The sequence below is a fragment of the Erpetoichthys calabaricus genome, chromosome 16, assembly GCF_900747795.2.
Source record: "Erpetoichthys calabaricus chromosome 16, fErpCal1.3, whole genome shotgun sequence".
NCBI lineage: Eukaryota > Metazoa > Chordata > Cladistia > Polypteriformes > Polypteridae > Erpetoichthys > Erpetoichthys calabaricus.
Window position 1 is genome coordinate 69,604,026 of NC_041409.2, and position 24,365 is coordinate 69,628,390.

At 38.9% G+C, this 24,365-nt stretch overlaps 1 protein-coding gene across 1 annotated transcript; it reads right to left on the reverse strand.

Moving 5' to 3' along the window:
* Positions 1 to 377: 377 nt before the first annotated feature.
* LOC114666507 (uncharacterized) lies at positions 378 to 22,377 on the reverse strand. Its single transcript, XM_028821403.2, has 6 exons — positions 21,381 to 22,377; positions 14,942 to 15,006; positions 13,430 to 13,504; positions 9,441 to 9,524; positions 1,119 to 1,251; positions 378 to 1,006 (listed from the first exon to the last, which is right to left on the reverse strand). Exons 1-6 carry the CDS (start codon positions 21,595 to 21,597, stop codon positions 378 to 380), a joined length of 1,203 nt encoding a protein of 400 aa, XP_028677236.1. The 5' UTR covers positions 21,598 to 22,377.
* Positions 22,378 to 24,365: the final 1,988 nt, after the last annotated feature.

Here is a 24,365-nt window from a genome sequence, read left to right on the forward strand (position 1 = left end):
ATTCAGGGGAACAAATCTTAAAAAATCAAGTTAATTAAAATGAAAGGAAAAGGAGTTAATTAGCAGCAAAAACTGGTCAGCAATTAAGAAAAAAAGGGACTGGAGTTGGGGACCCCTGATGTAGGTTGATGGGCAAAAAGGTCAGATTTAGCTCTTTCAAAATTTAATCCACAGCACCATAAAGTGTGCAGAAAGTGGAGGGGTATGAATACTTTCTAAATCCACTGTATGTGTTGTATCTAATGCTTAATAGGTAACCTTCAGTTACATGTAGACCTGCAATGAGATTTTGATTGAGGGGTTTGAAAGTGAAGAAAGGAAGGGATGAATGAAAATAACTTGTTCTCTTTTGAGTCCCAATCAAAATTGGATGCCTCTCAGATGTCATCAGTTGAAAACTTGTCTAAGTTGGGAAGCATTCCTGCTCTCTTCTTGGTTAGTTCAGGCCGATGCCGCCTAGGTGGCTGCTTAGGCCCACAAATGTCCAGCCTGGAATCATCCATTTTCATGACCGTTACATTCCAGTCAGGTTCCAGCAAGCTGCTGGATATGAACAGTTTAGAATGGGACAATTTTTGCTCTTTTTCTGCTGAGTGGAGAGACTCAGATATGAATTCCATACTGACATTTGGTTTTCTGTGGGTCTCGGGTTCCAGTCTGTGTCTCCGTACCTCCTTGGACAAGCCATTTTCACTTGTTTCTCCCCAGTAACTCTCTAAAAAGTTGTCACTTAGGGTCATATCATTTTTCTCTGTCTTCCAATCCATCCAATTCTTAACCATCTCGTCTCTTTTTGCAGATTTGATCGCTGACCTACTGGTGTCCAGTTTCATTTCTCCTGAGGCTGGAGAGAGCTGTTGACTGGTCCTGGTCTGATCATGGTGAGGCAATTCTGGACTTGCACACATAAGTTCCTCCAGGTCAACCTGTTCTCCGCAGTAGGAATCCCAAAAGATGTCCTTCTCTTTTGGTCGCTTTATAAGACGGGCAGCTGCCTCCAATTCACCTGGCCAGAAAATAAATGTTATTTAAAAAATGTTAATAACTCTGTTCAAATCATTAATAATCCTGATTAGTAATATCATTGTGAGTCTCTACATAGTCTATGTTGTGCTTACCATTTTCGACTGCCATCTGCTGATCTTTTCCTCGGTATCTCTTGTCCATGATCTCCTTGATTCGTTTCTTCTCGCTGAAACGTTGTTTGCACATCTTTCGGGTCATCTGTGATTGTGCTGCTAAAACTCCACTCTGAAATTAAGAAGCACGGCCAGTTATGGCTTTTTTTGCACCTGTTATCCACATGTTTTTGTACATTATGTTTATATATTAATAGCCGCGCACTAGCAGTAGTGACCCACCATATCAGTGACTTAGAGAAGCAGGCTACATGGTGACAGATACATTTGTTAAATGTTCTGTTTTGCTCCAAGCTTTTTTCTTCCATTCTTCCAATCATTTCCTACATTCAATTTTTTTTTTTTTTTTTTACTTTTCAGAGCTACAGAAAACCATAATTATTTTTGGCTTCAAGTTTGCCATTGCTTGGAGTCCTCAACTACTATGCTGTCACTTAAGCCTAAGCCTAAATCTAATTAGTCTCACTGATCCAGATATATAAATGTATAATGTACTAGGAGGCTTCGCCCACTGCTCACTTTGCTAGGGGCCGGTGCTACGCGCCAGCCTCTTTGTGTCTCTGCCTCTTGTGTTGTGAAGAGAGGGGCTGAGCGCACCCCAAGGAGATGTGGTCGCTCCTCCGAAACCCCCTCTTAAATGGTAATACAATGGGAAACAAATACATTTTTTTTTTACCTCCTCTTTGCTCGACCAGCTGCTGGATTGCTGCCGTGCCGTGTGATCTGCATCTCGCACAGCACACTTTTGTCATATCACCTATGTCCATATATTTTTGTTCTCTTTTCGCTTTTACCTTTTTTTTATCAATATCGCATTGAATTTTGATTCCGTGCTTGGGATTACATCGTGACAATGCAACGAATAACTGCCTGCAAGTGAATATCATTTCTTTCTCTCTACAAGAAATGTGTCTGACAATAGCATTCACACAAATGAGAAATGTAATGAATTATTATTATTATTATTATAAATGATTGAACTGTGTGCCTGGTTATGTGGGCAGGACTTTTCCAAATCTCTTTGCATAAAGTCTTGTCTTGCAGGGCTTGAAATTTTCTCTCACGGTATTTCACTTTCACCAAACAACAAATCTTTTAATTCTCACAGATACGCCTCTTCATTGGGAAGAAACACTACTTTTTTTTCCCCCCCCGATGGCAACACGAATTAGACGATCTACAAGTCTCCGACTTAAAGTTTAGATCTGAACAATATATTCGATCTCTTTTCGTTGTTCTGTTATTTCACTGAGTAATAATTTCCATTTGTTTGCACTAATGCAATCTTTACCATCCTTTGTTTGAGACTTTCGAATTTTCGTACTTCCATTATCTCTAATCTGCTTTGCATGGGTACCGTGCCAACGTTTTTAGAATCTTTTAATTCTCACGGATACGCCTAATACGCCTATTCATTGGGAAGAAACGCTACTTTTTTTTTTCCCCGATGGCAACACGAATTTGAGTAGTAATAAAGACACTATATAAATGTAAAGAAATGAGAGTGAATGCACTGAGTGGCACATTTCTACACCAATCCAATGCCTTATGAAGGTGGCGCTCAAAGTAGGGGCAGTGAATTTGAACTGCAAAGATCATAACCTGGTCTGATGGACTGTCTACAGTTGAAAAAATCTCCTAAAAAGACCCCTATTAAACATATGAATGTGGGTCATGTGTCCAGAGATCACATTGCATGTTTTGAAAATAAACATAACCTGATGCAAGTGAAAAACCTTTCAGTAACATGAGATTAATTAGATTATACTTATACATTGGTATTGTGAATGATATGTTGTCACAGGCACTGTGTCTGCTCACTGTCGTTCACTTATAATGATGGTGTAGGAGTTGATGTAAGGCTGAAAGAATTGACTGCTATAATTGCGAAATCATAAATTGCAAAATATGCATTTGAAGTTAAAGGTATGACACACCCCATCAAAAGGATGTGGAAAGGCCTACTACTAAGAAAGCTGATAAAGAGTCGTCGGAGATGTAAATTTCAGTCCTCCAAACACCTGAATCAACAAATCTGTGTAACAACACCAGTAGAAGCCCAGATGAGGCTGTGCAGCATTCACCTTCTCATTGTATGTCTTAAAGATTAACTAAAGGAAGTTATTATTACCAAATGGAAATGCAAACATGCCATGTGAGAATGTATGGCATGCGCAGACATTTTAACACGTAGCATATCCATAGACTACAATGCTCGCCTAAACTCGATTTGTTGTTGCTGTGCTGTACAGTGATGCAGTAGTCAAAATGATAGAAAGGTGTCATAGCAGACAGAAGCAGGTCTTAAATGCATGGAGCCAGGTAGCTACAGCGGTCGACATTTGTCTGTCTGTTGTCTCTTCTACCTCTGTGTACACAAATTAATCTTCAGTTACCTTGTGAGCTCCTGAATGGATAACAGCAATCTGAGCTTTTCATTTTCTCTCAGCTTCTTTTGTTCAGTTCCTTTTGCTCCCTCCCTGAAAGCCCAGCAGTTTAAAATGGACGGACTGGAGGAGTTGGGAGCGGGTGTTTAGGAAGAAGCCCTATGGGCTGACCCTTTTCAGAGTTGGGTTTTGCTGCTTTTCATTCCAAACTTTTTAACAAGTTGTCCCCAAACTTATATTCTTATCTGACAATCACATCTGACTATGCAAGACTAAAATGTAATGTACCGTATATTCAAATATACATTGCATTACTAGTGCCTCTAAAGCAGCAGTTTATTACCAGAAAATGGCACCTCTTATCTTTCTCCTTCTCTGTTTGTCAAGATCATTCACTCTGTGACCGTACTTCTGTGTCTTTATCTCCTCTGGCCTGTTTGTATTTCCATTAAATTTTTATGTTAATATACATTGTTCATAAGAATGTAACATTATGTACGTTTTGAGCTAACCAGAGCTTGACACAGCTCATCAGTCTTTATTCCCCACTCTTATTGAAAATATGACCCAGCTGAGATATGAAGATAAAGAAAACCGTGATCCACTTCACTTCTGGATGACTTATTCCACACATCTATGGTACATTTACGACTTATTCCACATATCTATGATTCTCTTTTTAGCCTTTGCATGAAATGAACCCTTGAAGAAGTCATTTTGAAGTTAATATCTGGTATCCACCACTCTAATTTCCTTCAGAAGTTTTAAAGACCTCTTTCAGGTCACCTCTGATTATATTTGCAGCATGTACAATAGTGCTGGAGTTTTTTAAATATGGAGTCCAAAACTACACACTGTGCTCCAGATGACACCTCATTAATATTAATCTATAATTTAGATTTAACCTCCCTTGACTTGCACTGTACATACTGTGCTAAATAATCAATTTAGCCTTCACAATCACCTGTGTACATTGTCTAGGTATGGTCAGTAACAAGTGTACCGGGACCCCCAAGTGTTACTGATAAAGTTTTAATTTCAGACCTACAGTATCATTGCATAATAATAGTCTATTATTACTTAAATATGGAGGGATCTTTGCTGATGCTGTTATCTGTGGCATTCTTGGATTTCTGTACTAATTCAGTGTTGTTTTGCTGTCACAGTTATTTTTGGCTTGCTCTTTCAGTCTGTGTTCCAATTCAAATATGCTGTTTCAACCTTTCACTTCCTTTTTCAGAATGGAAAGTACCTTTTGCCTCTTTTTTCGTCCTTTTCCTTAATAATTTTGGGAACTAGAGCCTGTCCATCAGGTATAATTCAGGACACATCTCTAGATAGGATGCCTACCCCTCATTCTCTCACATACACAAACAAACTCACTCACTCTTGCTGAGAAAATGTAGAGTTGTCACTTAGCTTAACCTGCACACCTAGGGTATCTGGTCTTTAACCTCATGTTAAAATTGCCCCTTCTCTTCCTTCCATTTTTGATTAGCTGTACCTCTATTGATTTTTTCCTTGACTCTTCTGTGCAAATTGCAATGGACAGGGCAGATTAAGAAGGGTTGGGCTCCACCAGGCTGGAGATATTTGTGGGGCACTACCTACACAAAACACTCTTGAGTACTATACACATCAACATCAAGATCTCAAAGTGACACAGAATAAAGTAAATGCCTTCTGCAGAGTCTTAGCTTTATATTTCATTTGCAATTGCTGCACTGATCACAAGTAACTATTAGGTCTCTATGGCAAATGCACACCAAAGCAAAAATATCAAATATTGCAGGCCGTTCAGCATATTAACACGGACACATGCTTGCTTCTCAAAATTGTAATTTTCTGGTTTTCTTTGTAGCAAAGCCCTTGATCAGATCACTAAAATCCAGTTTCTGAACCAGATCACTCTCAATCGATATCAGAGTGAAATAATCCAGTCTTTCCTGTCCCATTGTGGATCTGAGTCTGTTCTTCACTAGCCGGTGCTTGGAGAAAGATCGATCACCACTGGTATTTGTGACACGCAATGTCAGCTAAAGCCTGAAAGCAACATCTACATGTGGAAGATGTCCTGGAAGGTTTTTCTTCTCTAAGAAACTATAAAAGTTCTGAAGCAGATGAAATGCCTTTAGTGCTTATAAATCCTCTGATTTGAACAATCTGCTAACGACTGTGCTACTATGATGCAAACGGGACAGTAACCACAAACAAAATATAAATTGCCACAAACTACCACTAAGAGGAAAAAAAGATGTACATATGTATATATAATATACGAGGGGGACCCAAAAATAACAAGAATTTTTTTCTGGAGGCTGGAGGGGCATTAGGTCCAACATTTGCTGCTAGGTACGTGTACTAGACTGCCCTCAGCATCATTTGGTCAAGCGGCTTCCTTGAAGTGCTCAAGTGATTGCATGATGCAGTGTGGAGAAAACCGCGAATTCTGGAGATCAGGTGAGTGGCTTCAGCATCATGACAACACTCCTGCTCACACAGCATTGAATGTACGACAGTTTCTCATGAAAAACAGGATGACAACAGTCATCCACTCCCCGGACCTTGCACCCAGCGATTTTTTACTTATTTCCAAGAATGAAGAGGGACCTTAAAGGAAAGCATTTTCAGGATGTAAAGGAAGTCAAGAAGCAAACGACGGAGGCACTGAAGGCTGTCACTTTGCAAGAATTTCAGAACAGGTTTGAACAATGGGAAAAGCGGTGGGAGAAGTGTATTGCATCTCAGGGAGAGTATTTTGAGGGTGATTAAATTTTGGAAATGTTTTTAGAGAAATATGTTTGTGTTTTTTAATTCTCGTTATTTTTCGGTTCCCCCTTGTATATATATATATATATATATATATATATATATATATATATATATATATATATATACACACAAACTGAGGGCACCGTGGCGGATGTTAGCAGATTGCTGGCCAACCACAAAGCGTTACCTGGTAGGTAACCACCCACACTAACAGATTGTGACACAGACTTCGAATGCCGTGAATATATATATATATATAATCTACTCTCTCTATATATAAAACCCTAAACCTAAAAGTGCAATGATTTTATGTGACATTATTATGTCACGTTTTTTGTCACGCTTCAAATTGGGTTTATTTTAAAACCTACATATATATGTTTGGTATCATTCTTTTCAGAATTTATCGAACATTAATGTGATGTTGTTAGATTTTCAGATTCTTATTCCACTTTTAAATTATAAACTAAAAAATATGAAAAACTCGAGACGAGACTTTGTGCCACATGAGATTTAACCATTCCTGCTGTTCGTGGCAGCAGCAGCAACTGATCAAGCAAAGAGGAGGTAAAAAAAAAATATTTGTTTCCCATTGTATCACCTTTAAGAAGGGGTTTTGGAGGAGTGACCGCATCTCCTTGTGGTGTGTCCAGCCCCTCTCTTCACAAGACGAGCAGCAGAGACTCAAAGTTGCTGGCGTGTAGCACAGGCCTTTGGGGGTTGGCAAGCGAAGTGAGCAGGGGGGAACCTGTCTGTAGCTTACTCTCAGTTAAGCCCTTAGAGTCAGAGATTGATGGATCGCACTAATGCCTTTTCTCTCTCTTCTGGAGACCTCCAGAAGGGAAGACCAATTAAAGTTCCACAATCTTCCATACCAGACCATTCCCTTCTGCCCATATCCTGCCTTTTCCTGCTGAGCATGTATAAAGCCCAAGACCTCCACTCACCAAATTACGCACATTATGACTTAGTCTTTAATGAATACTCTTTTTTTTATTATTGTTACTGTTGTGATAATATATGGGGTTGATCCCCCAAAACTTCTTCCTTGTTCTTGTCTTTATATATATATATATATATATATATATATATATATATATATATATATATATATATATATATATATATAGTCACACGTGTGTCAGAGGATCTATTTACGGATTCTGTTAAGGTATGTAATAATCTGCCAGAGTGAGAGGGGGCACTACCATTAACACCCGACAGGGCACCTGACTCCACCCCTTCCTGTCCCTAGTCTATAAGAATCCCTCCTGAGTAGGAGGTATAATATGACTCCAGGATGATCTGCTAGACGGAACTCATCTTGTGAAGCAACCTCTTGGTTAAGAGAAAGTCTCTTTTGTTGTTTTGGCCTGAGATTCAGGTTTACCATATCAAGACAGGCATTACTTGTGCTTATTTCTCCCTTTTATTAAACAGGATGACCTGGTTGGTGCCCCAAATTTTGATCTAGCAGTCTGTTGTTCCTGCACCCGGCCACAATATATACAGTATATCAGACAACAGCTCCGATAGCACAGCACAATACTTAGAGTCCTGTATCTCTCTCTCTCTCTCTGCATCTCCCAAGCTGCTATCACTACTAGCAGTCTGTGAAACAAGGGATCAGTGTCATTGTTATGAACAGCAGTCTTTGTTAATTTTTTGTTGCTTTTCCTGGATAGATTTTCAGTAATTATTCTATAGAAGTTCAAATAATCTAAAAATAACTTTGTTTTTTTCATTTTATGGTGACATGAAAAATAGAAAATATTTACCGTCTTGCCATGACACCATATTTTTTTGTGGTTTTGAATCGATCGTGTTGGTCATTGCAAAAAAGGTCATCTGGAACTTCCAAGGAATTCACAATGAGTGTTATGTTAGCCTTGCAAAGCATCATGGGGAAGTGAGAAAAAGGATTTCTTAAGCCAGACACTTAGTGAATTTTCAAGAAATAATTCAGCAAATAAGGTCACTGACTGGGTGAATGATGCTTGTTACTCTGCAGAGCATGTGTATGACTAACGACCACCCCACCCCAGGAGCACCAGGGAAATATCTGGTGGCAGAGGGATATGTCACTATGGATTGGCTGTCTATGAAACACATGCCCACAGAGAAGTGTCAGGGGAAATAACCCTTAAATCTGAGGTTACTGGGTTATGGTGTGTGTGTTGTGTGAGGTTCATCAATGGAAATAGCTGAGAAGAGCTATTTACTCCTAACAACACACAAAAAAAATAGATCTATCATCTGTGACATCTTTGAACATCATTTCCACGTGTAATATTTAATAATTGTACTGGTATGTGAAACAACCTGCTCAAAGTTACTGTACATATAGTCCAGCCTGGGACTGAACCCACAGCCTTAGAGTCCTACACTGTAACTGGTAGACCACACTAACTGTAATGAATTGGCATCCCATGCTACACTGGTTTCTCACCTGTGCCTGGTGCTGCTGGGATAAGCCCTGATTCTGAACAAAATGATGGTGATGGATGGATGAATGTACTTTGAGCCTCAAAGCAATGATTTTAGATGTTCACTGCAATTTTATTCTTTTGTTGAGCTGAATGCTTTGTACGTGTTGTTTGTTTGTTCATTCACTCACTTGTCCTTTGCAGTCTGCTCATTCAGTTTAGAGAATACTCTAGCAATACTGGACACAAGGTAGCAACCAAACCTGCACAGGTTGTCGGTCCATCACAGGGTGCATTTGTTCCTAGACTCATGCTCACTTATTGTAAAATAAATTAGTACGGCATGAATGAGACACTAGTGTATATTTTCAATATATTTTTACTATCATGACTGGAATGTGTTTCTGATATGGATGTGAGCAACACTGAAGTACCACAAGGAGAAGTTGCGTCTCGTTTTCTCTTCACTTGGTACACATCAGACTATCAATATAAACCAAGTCATGTCACTTGCATAAATTCTCGGGTGATTCTGCACTTATGGGGTGTATTGATAAAGGGGATGAGACAGGGGAGAGGGGTCAGGTGGCCTACATGTTCTTCATTATTAGAGTAGCAAAGGTGGTTTGCAGTCTGTAGGCATTGCACAGCTAAGTCACAGTTAGTTCAACTGCTGTACTCGGCACTTGACAAGGTCTGCTGTAAACGACATTTACCTGGTTTCTTGCCATCTCAGAGTTGGGTCTCCGCTTACCAGTGAAAGTGCGCTGAATCACATCACCACTGCCGTCTTTGCAGTCCTGTGAGACACAAAGATGAAGATGCTTGGTACAATGAAATGGTGTGAGTTCATTTAGGAGTGAGACATGTGTATGGCTTTGGTGGCTCTTTTACGGGGTCAGGTCAGAACTGCCAGTTTTCATACAATGCCCCCAACTACACCCATTTCTCAGGCATCAGCCTCAACCTCTTGGTGCTTTATCAGGCGTGATCACATTTACAGTATATTAAGCTGCTCAATTTTACACAAACATTTCGATTAAAGCCCCCCAGAAAAACTCTGTCAAACTCAGATCCTGGAGGGTTACTTTGGCTTTCTGCTTTTTAGTTAATGACCAGTTACTGTTTCTAATTTAGCACACTTCTTTTACCTGAATTGTAATTGATTGTCATTGTTTAATTTTTTTCTTGAATCAGTAGTCAAACAATAAGGAGTTGCAAAAAGCGAACCAGCAAGCTAACTTTGATCTCATTTGCACTTGTGTCTTTCAAACAATATCTGCCCTAATAAAATATTTGAAAAGAGAAGAGTATTGAGAACTAGTGATATATTATAGTACATCAAGCATTTGCATAATCAGTCAGTCAGTCATTTACTAACCCACTTAGCCCTGAAAAGGGTCCCGGGAGTCTGCTGGAGCCTATCCCAGCTAGCTTAGGGCACAAGGCAGGAACAAACCTTGGACAGGGCACCAGTGAATCACAGGCTGAACACACACACACACACACATGCCAACCACCCACATTTTCATAGTGAAGAAAAAAAAAATCAGTTTTGGAAGTGACTGAGAATTAGAGAATTACATAATGTGTTTCATTAACTACTAAAGAGCAGATAGGCTACAGCAAAAATGGTGGCCCTCTAAGACAGTTGGAGATGTTTGTATTAGCTGGTCATTTGTTGTTTTGCTTTGCATCACATTGTTTGGCTGATGGTTAAGAAGAAAAAAACTTAATGGAATTACCTGACTAGTATAATCCATTAGCATCATAAATGGGTTACTCAATGAGAAGGTAGCTGGAATGAAAACCTGCCACCACTGTGGCTCTCCAGGAACTGCGTCTTGCACCCCCACCTTTTACTATGAGTTAGTTATGTGACTAGAGGCATGTGGCTGTTCAAGGGGGCTTTATACAGCCTTTGATTTACCTTGGTTTGTTACTTCTGTCCTTTTGAATTGTGGTTTCTGTTGTTAATCTTTCGAATGGACAATCCTTTTTTGTGTGCAGTCAGAAATTAGAATTGTAAATGGAGTGTGTTTTCTTCTTTTGTAGAATGGAAAGCAGCATTTGTGGCATGTGATTCTCTTCATTTATTTTTTGGGCACTTCCTTGGAGTTAGGGCTGAAGTAAGAGGTATTAATGAATTGTAAATAATTGATTTCAAGAATTATAATAGGCTAGGTTACTCGGTGGTGAACAAGGCTTCAGGACCCCAAACTGTGTTTTATATGGGTTCTATATGGGTGGCCATTATGGGACTCATCAAATGATGCACCCCAAGGATCGTATGTAGCCCATATGTGTTAGTGCACTGTTAGTGATTACCTACTAAAGTTACACTGGAATCAAACAAAAACATGTAGAGTTTGGGGGTCCCTAAGGACTGGGTTGGGAACCCTTGGTCTAGAAACCATGTACCATAGGCTTGAAGCAATTAAAGAGCATGGGTGCTGGGTGAATGTAACATGGTTTTATTTCACATTGCTAATTTCACCACGAATACCTCTTGGTTATTTCGATTTGACTTTTTAAAAGTAATTTTGTTTTGCATTTATTATTATTATTTTATTATTGTTGTTGACCTTTGACCCGTCTGCGGCTTTATAAGTGAGTTTTGCACGCCTACGACGCCCAGTAGCGCTAAGGTCGGCTGTGGAGATGCATGTAGGGCGCGAGCATTCTGTTACACGGTTTGCTTACCTGACTTGTCACATTTTCTTTTCAACAAAGAGCTTTGTGTATAGTTCAAAAGAATGAATAATAATTATGATTTACTGTTTCAAATGTGTACGTTAAGCTTTATGTTATAATCCACCGTTCCTTTCTTCGCGACCTTCTGTGCATGCAACAGTTTACTTGTCACAAGAGGCTGTCGGTATTCCTTGTTCTTATTCAAGTAGGCGTTTGTGCTGTTAAAAGTAATGTTATTATTGTCTTTTATATTGCATTATTTTTGATAGTTATTTTATATTGTGATTTGTACGTGGTATTAATATATACTGTTTAATATACAGTATTGCGGTTTATTAAGTGAGTTGCGCCAAGTTCGCGTGAGGAGAACGGTTATAAGTAGGGAGAAGCTGAATTCTTTTAACTATATATATATATTTTTGTTACCTTACTCAAACACGTGTACATCATCATATAAAAACAGCGCGACTCCTACTGTGACCTCAAGTTTTCAGTTTAGCACAACGTCGAATAGAAGCCGTGTTTCGGGAGAAATGGCAGATTTAACTATATATATATTTTTGTTACCTTACTCAAACACGTGTACATCATCATATAAAAACAGCGCGACTCCTACTGTGACCTCAAGTTTTCAGTTTAGCGCAACGTCGAATAGAAGCCGTGTTTCGGGAGAAGTGGCAGAGCGACGAACAGCAGCACTAATCTAATTAGGGGTCCTTTGACAGAGTGTGGCATAGACATATATAGATAGACGCCGCATTCACTGTGTTGCCCAGTCGACACGATACGTCAGCGCATCCGCCCTGTTGCGAGTGGCAAAAGTGCCATTTAAAGTAATACAGGTAGACGTGGAAACCGGGTTTTCTGATGAAAAAACAATAACGTTTAAAACAGTATCGTTTACATACAACAAATTTTGGCGAATCGTTTACATGCAATTATTTATATCCATTTATACACTATTAATGGCAATTATTAAATAATAATAAAATAATTATTATTATTTATTAAATAATTCCTCCCATATAAGTAACATTTCTCGGACTGCCTTCTTCCATCTCCGAAACATTTCTAGACATCCTGTTCTTACGCAGCACAGTACTGAAGTATTGGTTAATGCCCTAGTCACCTCACGTATTACTGTAATGCTATTCTATCTGGCATCCCACAAAAACTTACCCATCACTTACAACTTCTTCAAAATTCTGCTGCCAGGATAATAACCTGCTGTTCTAAGTCCACTGAACATATTACACATCTTCTCTCTCAACTTCACTGGCTCCCAGTTAACTACAGAATACAATACTAAATACTGCTCCTAACATTTAAAGCTCCCCCTACCTCACTGATCTCCTCCAGACTTACACTCCGCTCGCTCACTCAGATTCTCATCTGCAGCTCTACTTTCTGTACCGCACATCAAACTCTGTTCTATGGGAGCTCGAGCATCTCTCATAGTGCTGCCCAACTCTGGAATTCTCTTCCCTCTCATATACGTCAGCTCGATTCAATAACACATTTTAAAACTGGCATACCAATTGTGAATTTTGCACTGTTACTGCCAGTTATCGTTGTTTGTTTGCTAATTATTGCTTTTTGATTTATCATTCTCTTGTTTTAATTTTACTAATGTTGTTTAATTTTATTGTAAGGTGACCTTGAGTGCTAATATTATAAAATGGGATTTTTCTAATGGCCAAATATAACCAAAACAATAGTTCAACCTTATCTATGAAATGTAATCCCCCGGAATCTGGTTTGGAGCGTACAGCGGTTTGTACAATCCCAAGCAGCACAATATTCATTACGTCACTCCACAGCAGTGCCACTCGCAATATGGCGGTGACGCTGACGTACGATGCTGCTGGTCATGCGGCGTCTAGTAATTCTATATCTATGGAGTGTGGTGTGAAGTTAGAGCTGCCAGATTAGGATGATCCCTGAAGCAGTCGTCCTCTGATTGCCAGTGGCTGAAGGCATATTTACTGTGCAGAGACAAAGTTCATCTCACCTGGAGATCTGGAGATGCGCTGGGCTGCAGCTGGGATACGCGTTCTCGTTGTGGCAATGCAAGGGGCTCCAATCTCTGGAAGAGGACAAAACAAGTTGTTGCCAGTACCAGGCTTTAATCTTGATCTTTGCAGGTAAAATGCTTCCTTTATATTCCTTTTCCACTATTGAATATTAAAAATGTATTCACTCTTCACATTATACGCAAAATTCTCAAACTTGCCTCATGTTTGGAGAAAATACAATAGACAATAAATAAACTCTACAAACAATATAATCAAGACTGGGTCTTTTGGGCTGAGCTATTGCTAGTCATTGTATCACACAGAGTAAAACCAGAGATTAATTGATACTTCTAGGTATTTATATGCTGTATGTATAAGATCTGAGATCCTTTACAAAAGTGAATTTGAACCTGGTGATTTTTACAATGGATTATATTCTCATTATTTGCATAGTCAAGTGCTATGAGTGACACTATATAATATAAGGATAAATTGACTGATTGTTCCTTTAAATACACCATGTGTGTTTAGTAGATATGAAAGTAACTTAGTGTAGGCATCTACAGTATGAGGTTCAGTCTGTATTAAAGGTGTTACTGTGGATTAAATAAGCTATGCACTCATACAGTACATAACTTGCATGTGAAATATTATACTTGTGTGTATCAAGTATTTCTATTAATATTACATTGCATGGTTTTCATTTTTTTATACATTCAGAGTTTTTGTCTTGATTATTTATGCCTTATCTGTCTGTGTGTCATTTCATGGACATTGCCTGGAGAAATGCAGAGAAAACATTTAATTCCCAGAGATTTCTAGCAAAGGGTGAAAGGGAAAAGCATCTGGTTAAGCACTGGTTGGTGTATTGTACTAAAAAAAAGTATTAACTTAGTTATATAAAAAAAAAAAGTCCCCCCACCCTGGTAATAAGAGCACCCTGAGAACCCTTGCTAACAGAGAAAGAACAAGTGTGTGTCTTAAACATTTACAGCAACTTTCATTCTAACAATATTTGGGGTCTCCTGGCATTTCCTGTGGTAGACTGTGCTGAATGATTCTTTAATTGAAGCTGAGTATAAAATTATTATTGGTGGTGTGATTGTTTTCTTCTTTGTGCAGTTTTCGTGCCTTTGTGGCCTTGTGTTTAGCACTTTAAGTGAAACGACCTTTCCACAATGCATTTCTCAACATTGGATCAGGTCCATCCGTGGAGCTAATGTTCCCTCAGATTGAGATTTTAGTGGTTTGTGGTTTACCAGGCAGTTGGGTGAACCAATTCTTGCGTAAGTCCACTTCTGCTATAGGCAGAATATTTTGCTTAGCATATTGTATGCTAGTTTGGTTTTATACTCTGTGTGATTTCTCATCACTAATGAGTGATTTAGGACTCATGCCTGCCTGTTATCTAGAGAACATTACCAAAGCTCACTGGTCTTTACAAGAATTGTGCTGTTCAAACGTTACACAGCAAGTAATCTCCTTTTCTCAGTTTAAACAAGGCTTACCTTCATTCTCCGGGGTGGGTGTGCTTGAATGATGCTTCTCTGAGGGATAGCTTGGCCAGTGATGCCTGGAGAGCAGAGCAGAAATCAGCTTTCTTTCTTCAATGACTTACCTTGTGATTAGAACAGCAGCCCACAGTTTATTTTTAATTGTTCCCATTTGACTTCTAATAAAATACTGCATTGGATTAAAGGCCTTAAGAAAGATAATTGGGTCTGATGTCTTTTAAGAGAAAATGAGTCACATGAGAATTTTGGGTTATGCCTGAACATTGTCTAAAAATTGTTAGAGGGGCAACTTGAAAAGCTATTTAACAGGGAGTATCTATCTACATGTGCTGTGACCTCAGAGTAGGGTCGCAGTTTGAGGGATGACATGACAGTGGACTTGAGTCTAGAAGTGCTTCCGTGATTCTACTAATTGTGTGCTCTTTGGTCTTCCTTTGTTTTGGCACTCTGTGACATGGCTGTTTATACTGAATTCATTCATTTAAAATGACTGTCCTGTTAATGTTTGGAGAAAAGAAAGCAGTACTCTGACATTAAACAATGTTAGTTAACTTCAATTTGTTTAAAAAGTTATTTGTTAAATGAAAACTTAATTTATACATTTTGTTGATTAAAAATATTGCAATTACACACAGCTAACCTTAAGAATGTTTCATTATTTGACATTGTCTGTAAATACAGACATTTTCTAAAATGTACATTTTTTTTGATTTGTGCATGTAACTGCTCAATCATGCAAGGCTGGGACAATTTAATGTACAGTCTTTTGAAATTCATAAACACGATAATGCAAATAAATTGCTTCTGTAAATTACACACTCCAAATCATACATAGTCTTTTTATTTTCCATTTATAAAGCTAGTTTGGTTGCCTTTTCCTCAACTGGTTGTCCAGAGGGTTGCCGTCAGCATTGCTATATCTAAAAAGCACAACCTTTGTTTGTTTTGTTTTCCTGTTATTTATCCACAGCTGTGCTTTCCAAGACATGGCTTTGAAATTTGGCACGCAGGTACTCCTCACCATAAGTTAGGTTTTTGATATGCCCCCTCTGGGCTGGAGAAAGTTTCATGAAATATTATCATTATATTCGGATATAATCAGTTGACAGAGAAACAGCACCACACAGACTGTAACCTTTCAATGGAAAAAACTGGGCTTGATTCTTACCTTTTATATTCATCATTACATCACCATTACGGCCTGTCAGCTACCATTTCTCAGTCATACAGTACTTCAAGCTGCATCAGTCCTTGTATTGACATACTTTTTAATCTTGCCTTGCACCCCACAGTGGGAGCAGCTTAGGGTGAGAGCAAGTGGTCAAAACCTCACAGCTGATTTAAATCTTAACATGAATTGGAATCACTTATCACATTTAGTCTGAATACAGTTTTTTCGCTATTTACATTTCTTTTAGGATTAGGAAACAATACCTTGACAAAGCTGGAAAGTAGTGCTACTGTTTCAAGATAGGGAGTGTTATGGAATACTACTGTATGATTTGTCAGCAGAGAAAACTGAGTGCCACACAGGTTGTGATGGTGAGAACAATTTGTATTTCTTTGCACCAGAAGGAAAAAACAAGAATATCGTCTACAAAGCAGCTTTCCAATTCTAAATAGTTTGTACTCAATGCAACAATTTTTTATTGTATGTGATTAATCTTATATGTGTGTTTTCTAGTTTGGAGTTCTGTATATGGTAAATAAGTAGTTGTCATTTTAGTTTTAAAAGTGTAAAATTTTTTTGTTACTTTTTGTTACACCATGTTTTTTGTACTTTTTGTTACACCATGTTATGGTGCATGGTGTGTTCAGTGGAGATTCCAGAATGTCTAATTATCTTTAGCGGTAGGCCCTAGTGTTATGTTTCTTGCTGGCTCGGCTCTGTGTTTTTTGACCACTTTCTTTGCCCTTGGTAGTGTTTGCTTGATTGTCTTCTTTGAATTCTGGCTTTCCCTTGAGCACATTTTTATTTGCAGATCATCTTTTTTTTTTTTGCTCACAATTTTATGGCTCAATTTTTTGTGTGCTTAATAGTTTGGGTGTGGTAATATTCAACTGTTTTTCCTTTGTCTTTCTACTTTCTTACCCCAGCAATGCCAGGTAACTCAATTTAGTCAACTAATAAAGGAGTATAAATACTTGCTTACTCACAAAAGATGAATTTTGAATCGTCAGTTAACTAACACACATTTGTGGGAATGTGGGAGAAAATCTATGCAGACATGGTAAGATCACACTCCATCCAAATAATGAACAAGATTTGAACCTAGGATGCTGTATCGGTAAAACAGCTCCACTAAAGCCTGTGCCAGGTTACTTCAAATAAAACATCATATGATGAAGTATAAAAGCATGTCTGTTTGGATGGGGTTCTGAGCTACTAAGGTTGCTATGTTAAAGGCGGTGTGGGGTGAAAGGCCCTCACAAAACTTCTACAAATGAGAATGACAAAGGAAGTTATCTTTATGTACCATTGTGTAAAACAGAGTACCTACTGAATGGCGATTCTTGTCCTGCAGAGTTGGAGGACTATAATAATGAGGATAAAACCCACTGAAAAATTACAGGATGCTAGGAGGTGATTGCCCCCATATGTTACAAGGATGTATGACCCTTTGCCCATAACGAGAATGAAAGGATAAAGGGAAATCTGAAGAAGGCTTCTTGGGAAATGTGCCTCCTTAGAAGAGAAACGGGGACTATTGGGGTTTCAAAGATTATTAAAAAAAAAAAAAAAAAGCACTCCAACCACTAAAATACATGCACCCCTGAGGGGTAAATGGGAGCACTATGTTCACCCTTAAAGATTTAGGACAAATGACCCCTTAAGAGCTACACAGAGCTCTGTGTTTGGGAACCTAAGCTAAAGAAGGGCTGCATCCAGTCCAGGAAGTTATTCTGGGTTTGGCACAGAGTGACCACTGAATGGAATTTTTAAAGTTGCATTATGCTAAAGATTAATTTATTCAGGACCAGGAAGGAAATTTTGGGGTGAAACATCACCGGTGGGTGAAAGAGAGAGACTGGAGGTGAAAAAGCAAAGTTCAGGTATGGTATAATTAGAATGGCAAGTGGGAGTGCACCCCAGATGTCAGAGTTAGAGTCAATTTAGGAGGGTCTAGAGAGGCAACAAATTCTACTTTGTTTGTATTTTATTTTTTTCCCTTTTATTGCTTTAGTGTGTAGTTCATTTGATAAAAATAAATTGAACCATTGCTGTATTATATTTGGTTTCTTTGGTATTTACAGTCATATGAAAAAGTTTGGGAAACCCTCTTAATTCTTTGGATTTTTGTTTATCATTGGTTGAGCTTTCAAAGTACCAACTTCCTTTTAATATGACATGCCTTATGGAAACAGCAGTGTTTCAGCAGTGACATTATGTTTATTGGATTAACAGAAAATATGCAATATGCATCATAAAAAAATTAGACAGGTGCATACATTTGGGCACCCCAACAGAGATATTATATCAATACTTAGTTGAGCCTCCTTTTGCAAATATAACAGCCTCTAGACACCTCCTATAGCCTTTGACGAGTGTCTGGATTCTGGATGGAGGTATTTTTGATCATTCTTCCATACAAAATCTCTCCAGTTCAGTTAAATTTGATGGCTGCTGAGCACGGACAGCCTGCTTCAAATCATCCCATTGATTTTCAATGATATTCAAGTCAGCGGACTGTGACAGCCATTCCAGAACATTGTACTTCTCCCTCTGCATGAATGCTTTTGTAGATTTCGAACTGTGTTTTGGGTCATTGTCTTGTTGGAATATCCAACCTCTGTGTAACTTCAGCTTTGTGACTGATGCTTGAACATTATCCTGAAGAATTTGTTGATATTGGGTTGAATTCATCCGACCCTCGACTTTAACAAGGGCCCCAGTCCCTGAACTAGCCACACAGCCCCACAGTATGATGGAACCTCCACCAAATTTGACAGTAGGTAGCAGGTGTTTTTCTTGGAATGCAGTGTTCTTCCGCCATGCAAAGCGCTTTTTGTTCTGACCAAATAACTCAATTTTTGTCTCATCAGTCCTAAGCACTTTGTTCCAAAATGAGTCTGGCTTGTCTAAATGAGCATTTGCATACAACAAGCGACTTTGTTTGTGGTGAGTGCAGAAAGGGCTTCTTTCTCATCACCCTGCCATATAGATGTTCTTTGTGCAAATTGCGCTGAATTGTAGAATGATGTACAGATACACCATCTGCAGCAAGATGTTCTTGCAGGTCTTTGGAGGTGATCTGTGGGTTATCTGTAACTATTCTCACAACCCTGCGCATATGCCGCTCCTGTATTTTTCTTGGCCTGCCAGACCTGCTGGGTTTAACAGCAACTGTGCCTGTGGCCTTCCATTTCTAGATGACATTCCTTACAGTTGAAACTGACAGTTTAAACCTCTGAGATAGCTTTTTGTAGCCTTCCCCTAAACCATGAGACTGAACAATCTTTGTTTCCAGATCTTTTGTGAGTTGCTTTGAGGATCCCATGCTGTCACTCTTCAGAGGAGAGTCAAAGGGAAGCACAACTTGCAATTGACCACCTTAAATACCTTTTCTCATGATTGGACACACCTGCCTATGAAGTTCAAGGCTTAACGAGCTAATCCAACCAATTTGGTGTTGCAAGTAATCAGTATTGAGCAGTTACATGCATTCAAATCAGCAAAATTACATGGGGACCCAAATTTTTGCACAGCCAGTTTTTCACATTTGATTTAATTTCATACAACTAAATACTGCTTCACTAAAAATCTTTGTTCGGAAAACACCTCGGTACTCAGATGTTCCTAGGAAATGAAAGACATACCACTGTTATCTTTTTTTGTTGAAAGTAGAGTAAATTATTATGCAGGCTGAGAGGGGTTCCCAAACTTTTTCATATGACTGTATTATTCCATGGGGGTAAATGCCTTTAGCATCTTTTTGCAAGTTCACTGAGACTGACAATTCATTTCCCACAGAGCCCAACCCGGGTCCTGAGTGTGTGGAGTTTACATACTTTTTTCCTGTGAGTTTCCTCCCACATACTCCAGTTTTCCTCTTACATCACAGGGCCATACTGTATGTTGATTAATAGTGTTAGTGTACTTGTGAAAAAGCTCCACGATGGGCTGGTATCGCCATTAATGGTTGGTTCTTACTTTGACACAAATGCTGTAATGCTCTCTATCTCTATCTCTCTCTCTGTGAACTGGGTACGTAAATAAGAAAATAAAGGACAGATTGATCTCTTAAAACTGAGATATATGCACATTACATCTGTCGCAAAGTAATTTTTTAGCAGGTAGTTGGGGCTGAGCTGAAAGGCAATTTCGTTACGTCCTGGTGGTAGAGACCAAGAGGTTTGTACAACTGTATATGTTAAGTTCATGTTTTCAAAATGAATCAATGCCAGATCTGGGTGTCATCTCAGTGACACTGCATCTTTTTCTATTTTTTTTTTCAGTTGTGGGTACCGCTTTATATTATCTCCTCAGATCTTTACACAGGATGTTCCCATTATATGATACTGCCACCTGGAAAACACCCTCTTTCTACTGCTGTCAGAAATAAAAGGGAGAGCTTAGTGTTCTTATTGTATTTTGTTTGCTTTGTGCTAATGATGCACAGTTATGATGTCATCAAATGTTGCCATTTGGAAACTTGGTTACTATAATACCATACGTCACCAGTGGCATGGCCTTTGTCAGTGCTCGAAGTGGATCAAAATTACTGGCAGTACTGTGTTTATGGTAATACAGTGAAATTCAGTCAAATAGTGTTGTGGGTAGGGTTCCCTGTGAAGATTCATGAGGAGGTGCCAGTACTCACTGGTACACTAAAATCAGGTTTTGGTGCAGTGCAATATAATACAATGTCAATTCAGAGTTGTGGTACAATATTAATTGATCAAAGTCTGGGGTGGGGGGTGTCCCCTGTGAAGATTTCTGATATGTAAAGTCATGGGGCATGGTCATGTGGTGTTGGCAAGATAAGCCTCATGCTCTACAAAGATGCCTGCACTCTGCGAGAATAAAGAACTTATTAGCAAGAGAAAAATGTGCTCCTCCACCAATATAAGAAATACTTTAGATTTTCACATTTTAATTGTGTATTGACTTCTAGTTTGCTTTGCCCTTTTGTTTGGTTGCTGATCTTTCATCTTTTAATAACGTACCTGGTTATGCCCTGACCTGAGAATGACAGCCAACCTTCGAAATATATCTGCCTCTCACTACAAAGAAAAGTGTGCCATTTTGGTCTCTCCTGCTTGAAGATCCATAACACCCCTGCTTAGATACTGTATGATGGTGCTGAGTGCTGACCAATTACCGGAAAAATGGACAAGGAATATTTACATTCTCCCTTCACACACAGATGCGAAAAATGAGGTGGCCAATACCTTTCCCTCTAATTGTTCCACCCACAACCATGTCACATACCTGTTGCTGTAGCCAGGCTCTCGGATTTGTCCCTGCCATAGGAAAATGTCAGTGGGACCTCCTGCTGCAGGGGAGGTAGCAGTCCAGCTCTCCTTCTTTCCTGCTCTTGGGTGTTGCTTAGAACTGCCCAGGTCATTCCATTTCTCGGTAGACTTTCTTCTGAAGTTTGGCATGGTGCCACCTGGGTCAGTTTTGGTTTGGTTGTAGAGGAGCCCATCTTTTACCAGGGTGCCCCTGATGTCAGATTTCAATACTGGATTTTTGTCCCAAAGTATATATCTTGTTTGCCATCAAGGTTGAAATGAAAAGCACGAACAGCATTGCAGGACCATACTGCTCATCTTCTGTCATCTTTAAAGCAGGGACGGAGAATTTGTACTTAAATGCTGCTTGTTTTTTTCTGTCTGGGAAAAGCAGACACTCTGATTGTGCTAATACTGTGCCCACTTGTCTGATATCTTGCACTCGCAGTAAAGTCTTTGCAATTCTCATTCCATATCCCTCACCTTGCAAAGGGCTAGGCAGATGAAGAAGCTTTAGGACACGTGTTTACTTCTTTTAAACATAAAATGAAGCAGTGGCACACAGGTCTTCATGTTGACAACAATGTAATGGAGATGGCCAGCTTTTCCTCGTGATACCACCCATGTTTACTTCTACAGCTCTTAAGGACCAGCTATAGCAGTGAAGAGGGTATGCCAATCTTCCAGAGGTCACTAAAAGTCTTGTGTACTGGTGATCCAAGCAGGACAATGCAGCAGCTTCAGCTTCTAGGCAGGTCCCCTCTGAAAATGGCTTCACTTATTTTAGGCTGTCTGTCTGCCAAGGTGTCTCCCCGGTAACGACAGCCCTCCTGGTTAGGCAGTAACTGCATGAAGTTAACGATTGACGGATCTTGCTGCTCACCATTCTGTGAAAGGGCCCTGGGAGGATTGCAAATTGTTGGTGTCTCAGATATACTGACTGGAACAGACAAGGAAGGACCTGGGATTTACAGGGGGGAACATTCTTTAGTCTGAGGCCTTACTCAAGAAGTTATAAAAGACAGCTACAGTCACTATTTTGTTACTATTTAATAAATACACTCAATAATGATTTGCTGTTGGATATACTGTTGCGTGTTGGATTTCTGGGAGTTTATCACCACACCATCCCCTAGTATTTCAGATGCTCCTTTCCATTTTGGTGTGGAGCTGGTGCTGTGCGACTCAAATTGAGAGAGTCACTTTCTGATAGCTAGATGAAATACAGTCTGGCCTTTGGGCGTACAGTGGGCACAAATAGGTTTCTGAGTAGACAGCTACTTTTTTAATAATAATAATAATACATTTTATTTATATAGCGCCTTTCCCATGCTCAAGGCACTTACAGAATAAATAAAGAACGGCAGAATATACAGTATATAGCATTGTACAAACCAGATAAATAAACAAAGAAGATTAAGACAGTAAATTCTGAAAAAAACAGACAACATAATTGATGGTCTCGCGCCCACATACAGGTTACATTAGCATCTTGACAGAGAAGTAAACTGAGAGAAAGGTAATAAAGTCAAGTAGAGCTAAAAGCCTTCCTGAACAGATGAGTTTTGAGTTGTTTTTTAAAAGAATTCATGGAGTCAGCTGACCTGATTAATTTTGGTAGGTCATTCCAGAGTCTGGGCGCTATACAGCTGAAAGCCTCGTCACCCATGGAGTGTAGATTAGTGAGGGGCACAACAAGATTACCAGAATCAGAGGACCTTAGTGGGCGGGCAGGCACATAGTGATTGCACTTTCAATACACAGAATTCCTGTTTTGTTTTGGGTCCCTTTAAAAAAAAAAATGGAGATGATAGGAATCCTGCTAATGATCTCTTCTGTAAGTATTTATTATGAAATTTAGAGGAAAACAAATAGGGAACCCTAAATCTGTGTAGTGATATTAATAAATGTCACCTGTTTACTGCTGTGTCTCTGGATAAAAGTGAGTGAAGAAAATGATAAATTATTGTAAGTTTTTAAGGTATACTGTTGGAGGTTTATTCTGCTGAAATTAAGTCACTGGAGGATGAAGCCTTTCTTACATATGGATTAGAGGCAAAACAGTGCAAGACTTTTAGATGTGTAGTTACTTTAGATCCATCACAGCAAGTGAAACAGGATGCTTTCAAGATTGCTGCCCAGTGTGAATGAGCAAAGTTAGCAATGAACATTACCACTTCCACCTCAGTAATGCAGTTGTTTAAAACCTTTAAATCAGCAGGGTCACACCTCTGCAACTGTACCAACACAAATACAGTATCTGTACTTACAATTGCAATCTTAAGAAGTTAATTCAGTATCAAGAAAGACTAAAAAAATTCAAGATGAAAGTACTGAAAATAAAATAAATCATTTCTCACAACAATTTAGTTGACTCTGGCATAATGTTAATGCCACTCCGAAGCAAGTTACTTAGAGCAGAGGACAGGGTCCTACACATTACAGGAAACATCCACCAACAGACTACAGTAATTCTCCAGATCATTCACCAATCATGTAAGCTTCAGATACAAAGGTGTTCAAGAAATCAACTGATTCTCTTGTTTTATATATGCCCATACAGGGATAAACATGTACTAAAAACAGTTGCGTCCAGGGCAATATATTTGTCAGTCTTCTTCACCTTCACAGAGAGAGAGTAAATTTGCACTCTCAAAAGATCAGCATAATTCTCCATCTTCCGGGTTGCTGTTCTCTTCTTCAAAAGAGGAGAAAACTTGTTATTTTGGGAAGGAACACAAGTGAATATTACTATAAGTAGTAGTAATAATAATAATAATAATACATTTTATTTATATAGAACCTTTCCCATGCTCAAGGAGCTTATTTAAACAGCGGGGTATATGTAACATTGGATACAAATATTTTCTACATAGAACACTAAACAGATACATAGAGGATATACAAAGCATTAAGTAGAATAAAAGAAAAAAATATAAACCATAGTAAAATACAAAATATT